We start from the raw sequence: 12,890 nt of genomic DNA on the forward strand, positions 1-12,890 counted from the left end.
ATGAATATGTGGCTGGATATGTCTTTATCCCCACTTCCAGGAAAGAGAAGCAGGGAGGAGGAGAGAAAAATTATAGGGAAGATGAGTGGGTAAGGTACTCCATCCCTCCACTGCAGGGGGGAGATTTAAAGAGTCTTCATTCCCAATAGAGAAGGGGTAAGGAGAAAAATGGTGTCTTCATCCCCAGTACAAGGAAGAGGGAGAAGTATTAGGAGTCACTCTGTCTTCATCTCCAATTAAGGGAGATGAGGGAAAGAATGGAGGGTTTAGGCTCTCTCTCCAACCACAGTGCAGGATGCATAGGAATCAGGTCCCCATACTCAACTCAGGAGAGGAGGAGAGGGAATCGATGTAGCTATCTCTATATCCAATGCATGGAGCACTGGTGTGGCGAGAGATTGTATTCAGCCACAGCGCAAAAGGGGGTAGAAGTGAAGATGGGGGTGGGATTGGAAATAGCTGAAATATGTATAGCTGGGAAGGGCTATATTTGTCACAATCCCCAGTTGGGAAGGGGGAAAAAAGCAGTGGAATGATATGACATGGGGCTATCTTTTTGTACCCAGTGCAGAAGGACTGGGGTCAATGGCTATGGAAAGTGTGATTAATAAGCTTTATTGGGGGGCAAGGAGAGGGTTATTCCCATTTCCAATCCCACCCTCTTACAGGTCTCTCTTCCCAAAACTGAGCAGAATTGGAGGTGAATAAGAACAGGGGATTTTCTTCATCCATCCCTAGTGCATGAGGGTGTAGAATCAGAGTTGGAGAGGGAAGGGGTATCTCCAGCCCCAGTGCATAAAATGGGAGGCCTCTATCCCCAATGCAGAGAAGGATGAGAAAGGGAGTACAGTATCCCCAGTGGAGGGCTGGGGATGACCTAGAAGGAAAAGGGCTTCTCTCTCTTCCCTCCCCTGCCCCAGCCACTGCAGAGGTGGGGAGGTGGCATGGAAGGGATAGGGGTGTGCTCTCTTGATCCCTCCCTCCTTCTGGTGCTGGAGTGAGTGGGTAGCATGGCTGTGTGTTTGCCCCCTTCCCCTCCCCCTCCATTGCAGCAGTCAGTCAGAGAGTCCCTCCAGATGGGATGGAGGTCTCCAAATGCCCCCTCCTCTCACCTGACCTTCTCACTCTCAGTCATTTGCCAAAGTCCAAGGTTGAGTACCTTGAGGCAGGGCAGCTGGGTGATGCGCTCCAAGCCCCGCTTCGTGATGCGGGTGCAGCCATAGAGATCAATGCCTGTGAGTTGGCTCAGGTGCTCTGCAATGAGCTCCAGGCCCTTGTCAGTGATACGGACACATTGGCCAATGTTGAGGGTGCGGAGCCCATGCATCTGGCGCACCATACGGTTGATGCCCTCATCGCTGATGTGGCAGGAGCACAAGGAGAGGGAACGCAGCCCATCCAGGCCCTGTGCTATATAGGCTAGGCTCTGGTCCCCCACCTTGTCACAGAAGGAGACATCCAGGCCGGAAAGGCGCAGGCTGCCCATGGCCAGATGCATGATGCCTGTGTCGCTGATGTTGTCACAGGAGCGCAGGTTGAGGCTGCGCAGGCTGCTCATGTGTGACAGGTGCAGCAGTCCCGCGTCCGAGATGCCCCCGCAGAAGCTGAGGTTGAGCTGGCGGAGGCGGCCCAGCCCTCGGGCCAGGTGCTTTAGCGAGAGGTCGCTGAGCTTCTGACAGTCCTGCAATGTGAGCTGCTCCAGGCCCAGGCAGCCCTCAGCTGCGCTGCGGGTCATGCCCGCCAGGTGCCCAATGCCCACGTCAGAAAGGTGGCGGCAGGAGCGCAAGTTGAGGCTCTTGAGACGCTGCAGGCCCCAGGCGATGAGCAGGAGGCCGGTGTTGGTGATGTTGCTGCAGCCGCCCAGCTCCAGCACCTCGAGGCCCTTGAGGTACTGGGCGATGCGGCCCAGGCTGCTGTCGGTGATCTGCTTGCACAGGCTCAGGTTGAGCGCCCGCAGCGAGCCGATCTCCGCCACGAAGGCGTGGCCCAGCCCGTTGTCGGTGAGGTTGTAGCAGCCGCTCAGGTTGAGGCTCTCGATCTCCGCCATGCCCTGGATCACGTAGCTCAGGCTGCGCCGCAGCGACAGGATCTGCACCCGCCGGATGCCCCGCGCCGCCAGGCTGGGGAAGAGCGAAGGGTTGGCGCGGCGCAGGTGCAGCTTGGCCTCCACCCCCCGCCACACGGAGCGGTGGTAGGCGGCGTCTCGCCAGGCCGTGCACACCTGCGCCGCGCGGCCCTTGTCCCGCACCTCCAGGTACCCAAAGATCATGGCCAGCAGCTCCGGGAACAGGCACGAGATGTGCGTCTCCATCGCACAGCCGGGCCCGGCTGCCGCTCCCGCCGGGTCCTCCCTGCTCTGCGCCTCCGGGCCCGGCGGGCCGCCGCTCCTGCCGGATCCCCGCTGCTCGGCTCCCGCTGGCCCAGCCGGCTGCCGCTTCCGCTGGGTCCCCGCTGCTCGGCTGTGGCTGCTGCCGGCTGCGGGGCCCTCACATCGCCGCCCCGTGTGACAGGCCCGGGGGACGCTGCTTGCGGAAGGGGCCCGGCCCGGCTCTGGGGCTCCGGCCGCCGCCTCTATCCCCGCTCCGGGCGGGCCGCGCTGCGGCCTCCGCGCTGCTGCAGCCGGTGCGGGCGGGCCGCCCCGTGCCGCATTGTGCCGCTTCCCCCGGGCGGGGGCTCCCCGAGGCTCCTATCGGTCCCTGGTGCCGGCTCCGAGCCCCGCCGCCTCCTTTGTCTCCGAGCCGCTTTCCCTGCCCCGCAGCCCGGGGCCGCCCGCTGCCCCGCGCGGGGGGAGAAGGGGCCGCGCCGCCGATACCGATCCCGCCGCTCCGGGCCCGGGCTCCGCGCCGCCGCCGCCGAGACCCGCCTGCTCCGCTCCTCCGCGCTGCGCTCGCCGCTGGGCCCAGGCGCCGCGCTCAGGCCGGGTGAGGGGGGGAGGAGGCGGCGCTAGGCTGGGTCTGGCGACGGCTGCAGCCTCCTCCTCTTCCACCCTCTCTTCCCCCCCCCCCCGGCCTCTTGCGCAATGGTACGATCCGGAACACTCCGAGCCGTCACCCTGGAAACAGCGCGGCCCATTTTCTGCGCTCCCGGCTTAACCCCTGCCACGCCGACACCCCCGCGCTGACCCCCTCCCCTCCCGGGAACTCCCGGCCGGGAATTCCCTTCCCCCCACAGCCAGCCTCGATCTGGTGCCTCCTCCCTCGCTGGGATCATTCCCCCGCCCGGCAGCAGCCCCCACCTCTCCAGAGCCCTGCCTCGGGCTTGTCGCCTCTGCCCGAGGCCCGGGCTGGGAGAGACCCGGACACGGTCACCAGCGCAGCCCGGCGCTGCCCTTGCCTTAGCATGGCCCCAACCCCCTGCCCTCCGCAAGTGTCTCCAGAGCCGCCGGGGAGCCCCCTCCACTCCCCACGCTGCGGGACAGCATGTCATACACCTCCCCCTCCAACACGGCCATTCATCGCTGCCAGCTGCTGGCAGGTTAAGGTCACAGCTTCCCGCCCCAGCCACAAGTCTGGGGAATTTCAGCTCCGCCAGAAGGGCCCGAGCTGCCCTGCTGGCTAAGGCTTTGTCTCCATTTGGGTGAACTAAAGCAAGCCTTGAGCAGACAGAGCAGAGCAGCCTGTGTCTTAACTGGCGTGGAACTGGCGGGTTCAGCTCCACCAGCAAGCACCCGCTGAAATACAGTCTGCACTAGAGTTGCTGGGATGTGCAGGGCCCAACCATACATTTTTCTGGCCCAGTACAAACTTGTAACAGGGGCCCCCTCCCATGTCCCAAATCTCCAAGGTTTGCAAATCTCACGAGATCTAGACAATAGATACAGGGACATAAGTTTCTATAAATATCCTTAGGCATGATCTACAATTTAGCCTCAATTTTTTCCTCATGGTAATGGGGGTTGCAGCCCGGGCCAGTCCCCCCAGGGTCTCCGGGATCCAGTAAAGTGTACCTTTTGCCCCCCCCTCCTCCATGGGGACCCTGAGGATGTGCTGGCTAATGTGGCCTTTAAAAAAAACCTTTAACCCTAATTTAGGCTTAATCTCCCATAAAACTCTGTAGGGATATGTGAATTGAGAGATTAAGTTAATTGTATATCAAGGTGACATTAAACAGTAAGGCTGGCCTAGTCCATTGGCTCCATGCTAACAGGACAGAAAATGATTTTCAGCAACGGGGCTTGTGAACAAATATTGAAAGTGGTGTAAGTGCTAATGTAGAGCAAGCAGAACTGTTTTAAAAGACATTTCAAGAAAGAGTGCTTGAGACTTGTATTTGCCCTGTCTCAACAGCCTTTTGTGCATTAGTAAATATTGTACCTGTTAACATTGGGTGCAGCTGCACACATGTTAAAAACAGCTTAAGTGCTAGTATAGGCCAGATAAAACTTTTCAAAACAGTTTCAGAAAACAATATTGCCTTTTTCTACTGGAAAAGTACAACAAAATTTCCACTGGTTCAAGTGAACCTGGGGAAGACCTAGGTTCCCATGGCTGGGCTCATTTTTAACACTGTTTTGGTAACTTACTTTTAGCACATTTAACTAAAACACTAATAAAAGTGGTCTGGTCACTGGAGCCTAGGCTATACTACAGCTCCCAGGAACCTGGCTGAACTGATAACACCAGTTTTAATAGTTTTGTCAGTGTCTCCAGTGTAGAAAAGGACTTTAAACTGTTCTCAATACTGATTCTGGGGAAATCACTATTGAATCATTCTTTCACCTAGCATAGAAAAGGTACAGTCTCATGAGTTAAGATTACTATGAGAACCGTCACTGATGCATTTCCTGACTTAAGTGTTCACAGCCATAAATTGAATGTTATAGTTTTATATCTGTTTCCCTTGGAACTTTTTGTTTTAGGAAAAAGGGGAGATTAAAAGGCTAATCTCTCTCTTGATTTGTGCAGTTCCAGGCTTGCCTGGTCAAAATCTTAAATAACTGTGAATCTCCACAATGAAATAGCTGCATAACACCCACACTCCTGTTGATATTATGAATTATACATTGTTCTATAGTTCATTGATGGCATGTTAGCTCTAAATTTAGAGGACATTTTGTATTGCACATGTGCTAAGCCTCTTTTAAAAATAATGTATATAATGTTTGTTGGGATTCTTTCTACATATTTCCCAGGAAACTAGCTCTTGGTGATTAATAACCACCAGGAAATATATGGGTCCTGATCCTGCATTCTTATTCACTTACTTGAGTCCCTGTATTAACTTGAATGGGGTTCTGCATGGCCATTTGGGTCTGTCATAGCAGATCTTACTGCATGTTTGGGGTCTAAACTTGTAAAGTTCAACCACTTTTGTGTTTTTTAGGTAGGAGAAAAAATGTTAGGCCCTCATTCTGCAATCTGCTCATTCTGGGGGGACACTAACAGCCCCAGTGAAGTCAGATAGGCTTCTTGTGGGGATAGCTGTTAGGATCTGACCGCAGGATCGGGACCTTAAGTTTTATCTCTTTTACACAGGAAAGAGTATTTTTTTACCCTTTCCCTAATAATAAAATATTCTAGGTGAATAGATTTTACTCTAAATAGATAACATCTACTTTTCTCTTTAGACCAATCATAGCAAATCTCAGCCAAAAAGAGAGATTTTATATAATGTTAGGAGCAAGTGAAAATAGGATTGTAATGGAAGTCCTGACTCATTAATCATTCCAAGTGCACCTCATGCTATACACTATATGAGCCCAAACATGCAACCCTTATTTATGATAATTGTTTTATTAAAGTCAGTGGAACAACTTGCATGAGATGTCCGCAGGATTGAGTTCTATCCACATTGGGCAAAAGATGAGAGAAACAGAACATGGGATGGTGTGATATAAAGCTGGCATTGGCAGAATGATGGGGTAGTTGCATTACTCATAATTGGCAAAGCTGCAATGAGTTATGTGTCATCCTGAATGAATGCCCATGTAACTTTTATACCTTTATACTATAGTGTATTCTGTATATGTCACACTTGTTACAGAAAAACTACCCTATAAATGTTTTTATGTATTTTAATTACTATATTTCAATCCTTCTACCTTACAAATTAGAGTGGTAGAAAAAAATAACCATTTAAGGCCTAAAAAATTACTTGAAACAATATTTCTATCTGGTATTGGAGTATCATGATTTTAAAACATGCCATCTGTGACTAACAAAGGCTACAAACAGATGATGCGTAGTCTTAGAGAGCCTGAAATTTCCTTCTCCCGTGGCATGCAGCAGGAATCTTTAAATCCTGGTTGTTCACAGGGTATTAAACCTTTTACATCTCTCACTAGTCTAGAGTTGACTTATTCTAGTCCTTGGACTGGTTGTAAAATGTAATCTCTAATCCACCATGTTTTGGTGGGGAAAAAAGGAAAACATTTTTGTAGTAGGTTTTCATTTTATCTAAATGATGCCGTTAGGATCTGCTCAGAGTTTTAGAAAGTCATTGTGTAGGTGGAATGGTCAAAATGCACAAATGCAATTTATCACATGGTTTCCTCTGTTTAACCCATAGTTGCCGAAATAAAGACATTCATGCCATGTTATCCTGACCTCATGTGGTACAAGTGTTTTTATCACATAGATAGCTAGCACCATCTCCTGATAAACTGCATTTTCAAAAGCCTCATAGGCACTCTGATTGCTGATCTATCCCCTGGAACTATTTTTAACATTCCAAACCATTGAACAACTCCAAACAGCCACTATCTCCTTTTGAAAGGATTTGTCGGATAAATGTTTCATTCTCTCCCCCTCCCCCCAAATTACACTGCTGTTCAGTGCTGGGTGGACCGTTTTTATTGGCAGTTGTTCAGAATGATCTGCATAACTGACTTGTGGCTTCAGCACTTGTGAGCAATTCATGCTGAAAAAAACTGCACCATCATGTATTCTGTATCCTATATCACGTGTGCTCATGATATCCATGCATTTTTCTGCAGTTCTTGTCCCAGCCTGTCCCTATTTGTTTCCCTTGCCTCTTAATTCATAGTATAATCTTCTCTCTCTCCTTCAGGCATGATTCAAATGAAGCATTTAGTAAAGAGAGTGAATAAAGATCCTGTCATAGGTTATACCCTTAGGCCATCCCCAGGGGGTGCCTCTCCTCAGAGATACCTTTCTCTGGCTTCAGGTGTCTCTGTAGAGCCAGTTTAAGGTGCAGAGCATGATTCTCCAGCCATAAGTCTCAGGGAGATGGAAACAACCCTTTATTATGCATCAAGCAGTCCAAAAAAATGATAAAGGCAAACCAAATAATACTGCAGCCTGCAAAACAATCTGAGCTTCCCCAGCAGTTTCCCGCGAGGTAAGAGGTCAGTAGTCTCTGTGAAGGGCCCTCATTCCCTTGTGTCCAAAAGGACCTACGCTGGGCACACTGGGTTCCAAACAGAAGGGAGACACAGGGAAGAAGGTCCCTCTGCATCTTTACAGGGTCCAGGTGGCAGATGCTTTTTAGCAGCTTTCCGAGAAGCAGCCCATATTCTTTGGGACTAGGGAGCTATGGCTGTGCTTCCCTCTGAGTGCCATCCTGCATGGGGCTTGGATCCTCCTTTCTAAAGAACTGTCCCTCTCCAGATTTGACAGGCCTCACAGGTATGCCAGGTTGGGGCTGATTGTGCCCAGAGGAGCTCTTTAATCCCTTACTGATGGATGGAAACCTGTCCTACTACATATCCCTGTGCTCTTTCCCCCCTTTCACTGCAAGTCCTAGAGCTCTAACCAGGGAAATGGAAAAATCCAGCTTGACTTTAGCTACAGAAATTTCCTGGTTGATACTAGCTCTCTTGCCAGTGGTGAGTTGGGGGGTGGCTGCTATGATTCCAGGGGAATGACGGCACTATTAAACTATTGGCAGCTATTAAAGCAATAATATCCTTCTAACACTTTTCTTCCTTTTGCTCCCTGTTGCTCCCATTGAACCCTAATCTGGCTCCTAAGGCGTGTATTCCCCACCCCATCTAGCTGACCCTAATTGAGCCCATAAACTAGCTTTTGGATAAACTCCATTCCCTCTGACCCCTCTCCCTATAATGAGGATGTTTCCATCTCCCTTGCGTCTCTTCTAACACTCCATTTCTCCTTCCCGGTTCCCTTCAGTCACTGAGCCCCAGCTGTTGTGCTTGCCAGCATTCCAACTCAAAGGGGATAGCAGCTTTCCCCAGAACAGCAGAGAAACCTGCAGAAGTGTGTGTGTGAGAGAGAGAGACACACACAAAAACTCATTGAGTCTGGGATTTTCAAAAGAGTGTAAGGGAATTAGGAGGTCAAATTCAATTGAAATTCAGTAGGAATTTGGGACTTAAGTCCCTTAGACCCCTTTGAAAATCCCAGCCTTTATTTACCATCATCCTCTTCCCCTCCCACTTAAAAAAAATCTCTACCCAATCCTGAACCCCTTACCCCATGTGGAAGGGCTGCAGATCACTCCCATCCTGCTCTCTGGGTTGTATGATGGTACTATTCTTTAGCTGAGTTTCTGTGGTTGGTTGATGTTGACTTTTCAATCTCTTGAGATTTTTTTCCTCCATGGATATTTTTTTTTCTCAGTTTGGGACACTGCTGCAATTTCCCTCAGTTTTAATCAGCTTGAAAAACGATTCAGGTAAAACAGATTTAAAACTGGCTGGAATTGTAGCATACTCCAGGTGGCCTGAAATGTCCTTAGCCAACCAGTTTCAGAACTCCTTTCAGCAGGTTTGAAACTGGTTCACTAAAAATTGGTCAGGTCACCTGGTGCCCAGTCTATGCTATGGCTCCACATGGTTTTAAAGTTGGTTTAGTTGAACTAGTTTTAAATTGAAATTTTTTAGGTAATTTCCCCAAGTAAACTAGGCCACAATGGTCCTTTAACACTATGACAGTTACAGCCAAAGTTGTTCTAGCTACAATTCCTGACATGAACTGGCAAAGGGAAGGTGCTGAGGTTTCATGGCACTGGTATTTTCGGGAGGTTGTCTCCTTAAAACTATTTGCTGCTCTTCCATTTCAGCGGCTAAGTTGACCCCTGCCCTTACTGAAGAGTTTTCCTGCAGTTAGTAAGGTGGCGGAGCAGCTGCAGCTGGGTAAAGTGGGGGTTCCTTTCCTTTCCTTTCATCTCTAGAAATGATCCTGGAAAACACCTCTGTATTGTAATAAAAGATTCCATGGCGGAGATCTCCAGGATTAATAGAGATCTGTGCCCCTGAATGCAACTGGGGTGATTATGTACTGTATGTATGTTAGAGCAGGGTCTGTCAAATGGGTGGATTACTTTTGGAATCTGCATTGTGCATCATCACACTTGATCCTTTTCCTGGCCAGCTATTATAATAAAAACATAGAATCAGACAATGGTTTTTCTGGGATTAAAACATCATGTTCCTCCTCCCTTGCAGAACTTTGTTCTAAATATGAGATCACATTGAAGACTTAATGAAAGAAAACCTACATTTTGTGTGTGTGTGTGTAACCTTTGGATAATGATATATTAAGGGGCTAAAAATTAATATTCTCTATATTACACTTTCTCAGGTCTGTCTGAATGAAGTAATCCTGGTTTGCCATTTATCATCCACCTGTTTCAGTGTTGATGGGGCCTTCAACACACAGAGCAAAGTGTGCAATAAGGTTTTGAGGCAAAATTAAGACCTGACATCTCAGTACAAACACCAGGTTTAAATTTGGGTCTTTTTTGAAGAGGGTAGGGGACAAAGTTTGTTGTTAATGAGTGACCTCGAAAAAACACCACAATGCTTTCAGGAGGGAGTCTGATCTGTTGGTGGTGATGCACGGGACTGAGAGCCAGGAGTTCTGGGTTACATTCCAATCTTTACCACTATGTTGATATGTGACTAATGCTGAAGTAATACACAGGGATCAAACCACCTATAAATAAAAAGACAGGACTGTGTGATGAAGAAAAATATATGATCCAGGAAATTACAATTAAATGTCATGGTACACAGGATATGCGTTTCTTGTCTGCTGCTGCGTGACAGGATGGTCTAGCCCAATGGCTCTCAATCTTTCCAGACTACTGTACCCCTTTCAGGAGTCTGATTTGTCTTGCATACCCCCAAGTTTCACCTCACTTAAAAACTTATTTACCAAATCAGACATAAAAAAATTTACCATATAATTATAAAATAAGTCAATTAAACTATAAATACTGTACTTACATTTCAGTGATTAATATATAGAGCAGTATAAACAAGTCATTGTCTGTATGAAATTTTAGTTTGCACTGACTTCGCTAGTGCTTTTTATGTAACCTGTTGTAAAACTAGGCAAATATCTAGATGAGTTGATGTACCCCCTGAAAGACCTCTGCGTACCCTCAGGGGTACGTGTACACCTGGTTGAGAACCACTGGTCTAATGTTTAGAGCAAGGGACTGGGCTTTACGAGACTTGGACCATGGTCATATGCAAGTTGCTCGCTTCCTGGGGGTCATTTCCCCCATGTGTAAAAGGGGTCTTATGAAACTTAATATGTTAACATTTGTAAAGTGCCTTGAATTTCTTAGAAGGAAGGTGCTAAAGTGGAGTATGAAATCCCAAACTGCAACACTTCTGATTCATTGTAGTAACAATCACCATAGGGTTGAGTCTGTATCTTTCTTTCATTTTTGGTACCAAAAAGAGAGAAAGAAGGGGGAAAGTGGCTGATGCAATAATTATTAATGGCAATGGCTTGAAGAGTGAACAGAATATTCATGTAGTACTCATCTTCATGGGTCATCAAAGGGGATTGAATCCAAGACCTCCATTGCTAAAAGAATAGCTCCTATAGTTGTAGCTGCAGATTTCTTTCTTCTGTGGACCAGTCATTGGATGGAGACATATAACACAATGAATAGGTCATTACATGATCATGAAATCTGCCCCTCTTGAAATGAGCTGCTATGGCCCCCAGTTCAGAATGATACACTAAAGGGCCAAGCCCATCTCTGGTGTAACTCCAGTAGAGTCATCCCAGGCCAGTGCAAATCCCCAGTCACGCCCCTGGTCACCTGTAATGGCAAGACGTCTGAGGAGGGGGTTGTGGAGAAGCAAAGTGTTCCCCAACTCTCCTCTAACAGAAGGCTTGCCTGCAGCCAGTACAGTCCTAATGTTGGGCAGTACCAGCTGAATTGAGGGTGTGGCTGGCCTGGCTATCAGTAAAACTTAAAGTTTCTGGCAGAAACCTCAAGGGAGTGCATGCACTAATACCAATATCCGCCTTTCCCTAAGTCAAACCTGCCTGGGGCACATGGGACCACACCGGTACAGGAAGGTGTAATTCACACATCCTTGCATTAACAAGAGCAAGGCTTCCCCATGGAAGGAATATATTTTGCCCTAGGGATTTTAATGTGTGGTATTTTCCTATCCCTGGACTACAAGCAGTTGTTAATTTTCACTACTACCCCCTCTCTGGAAGAGAGCCATCAGTACATTTCTCAATAGTAAATCACATTCTAAAATTGGCAGTTAAGTAGAATTTCATGAACTTATGTCTCCTGCCCAATAAATATTGGCTCCAAACCATGTCTCAGAGGAAAGCTGAAAAGTAGGGCAGTGATACTCTGGGAACTTGCTGTGAAAATCAGTCACAATTCGAGCCCAGTGTGAAGGAAGAGCAAATGCAAACTCCAAGTAAAATATACAAAATATTGTCTTAAACTGACTACAGGGTTTATATTAGCATTGGCTAGGGGAAGCGTGGTTTGACACCTTGTTCAGAAAAGCAACGGTTAGTCCAGAGGCTTCTGGCGTCAAATCTGCCAGGCTATCAGAAATTCATCACTGCATTTCCTGAGAGGCTCTGCAACAGAGAGGAGTGCCATCCAGAAACTTCATTCCCTGATGCTTCCATTCTGTGGTACCTTGATCAACCTTAATGCTTGCATTTGAACTGCAGAATATCCTGAAGCATGCTGTCTATCTTTGTGCATCAGAAGTCTTAAACATGCTGTTTGAAGATGTAGGTGTATGTGGGGGCAGATGGTTATGTAAATGGGTATAACACCAAATTTGTGTTCTATAAGAGTACTTCAAATAATTTCCCGTTTTATTCCTAAATGCAAAATACTCTTCTGTCTACAATACATTCATTTTATGTTAGGTCATGTTTTTCACAGTACAAGTCATTGTCATGTATAGTGAGAGCAGAGCTTCCTTCAATTCCCATTATATCCAATTCCCAAAATGTGTGTGTAAAGAGAAGGGCAGGTTAGAAACATTTGTTTGAGTTCAGTTTCTTTGCCTGCAAAATGACTCATTTGTGTGGAAAAGCAGCTTTCTTTCCACACTTCTACCCATGAGCTCTTCTGTTTCTTCCTACCCTTATTAGCAGCAGTGCCATATTGCCAGCACTCCCTAGTCTATGTTCATCCTGGTCTTCCTGGAAGCAATGAATCTTCTCAACTACTATTAAGATTATTTCTTAATACCCTGAGGCAGAAAACACAATCAAACTCTCTAAACACACTGAAACTTGTGAAAATATTTGTGGAATGACAATGGGAACATGAGATGAATAATAATCCTTTACATGTCTAAAGCACCTTTCATCTGAGCATTTCAGAGTGCATTACAACCATTAGGGCTTCAAGCCTCACTGTACTCCTGGCTAATCAGCTCAGTATTATCCCTTGTTTTACCTATGGTGAAAATGAGGCACAGAGAGTTTGTCTGATTTTGAGAAATGTAGAGCACATGCAGGTTGATTTCAATTCGAGTTTTGGGTCTCCAGCAACTCTAAAAATCAGGCCTGAGGCACTTGAAATCACTAGATATTTTTGAACGTTTGAGCCGAAGGCCTAGATCCTCAAAGGTATTGAGGCACCTAACTCCTACTGAAATGAGTATGAGTTCGGATCTTAAATACCTTTTGAAGATCTGGGTGTAAGTGACTTTCCAAAAGTCACACACTGAG

At 47.5% G+C, this 12,890-nt stretch overlaps 2 protein-coding genes across 2 annotated transcripts in view; one reads left to right on the forward strand and one right to left on the reverse strand.

Moving 5' to 3' along the window:
• The window catches only part of WNT5B (Wnt family member 5B), an 88,098-nt gene that overhangs the window by 45,879 nt on the left and 29,329 nt on the right, over positions 1–12,890 (forward strand). The window lies entirely within an intron of this gene.
• Positions 235–3,015, reverse strand: FBXL14 (F-box and leucine rich repeat protein 14). Its single transcript, XM_067536193.1, has one exon. The coding sequence runs from the start codon at positions 2,309–2,311 to the stop codon at positions 1,109–1,111; it is 1,203 nt and encodes a 400-aa protein (XP_067392294.1). The 5' UTR covers positions 2,312–3,015; the 3' UTR covers positions 235–1,108.

Source organism: Emydura macquarii, unplaced genomic scaffold, assembly GCF_026122565.2.
Source record: "Emydura macquarii macquarii isolate MOO-44397 ecotype Brisbane River unplaced genomic scaffold, CSIRO-AGI_Emac_v2 contig_3530, whole genome shotgun sequence".
NCBI classification, from domain to species: Eukaryota; Metazoa; Chordata; order Testudines; family Chelidae; genus Emydura; species Emydura macquarii.

Bases quoted from the DNA above. Each gene is read 5' to 3' on its own strand.
- FBXL14 (XM_067536193.1), bottom strand. From the start codon at position 2,311: ATGGAGACGCACATCTCGTGCCTGTTCCCGGAGCTGCTGGCCATGATC.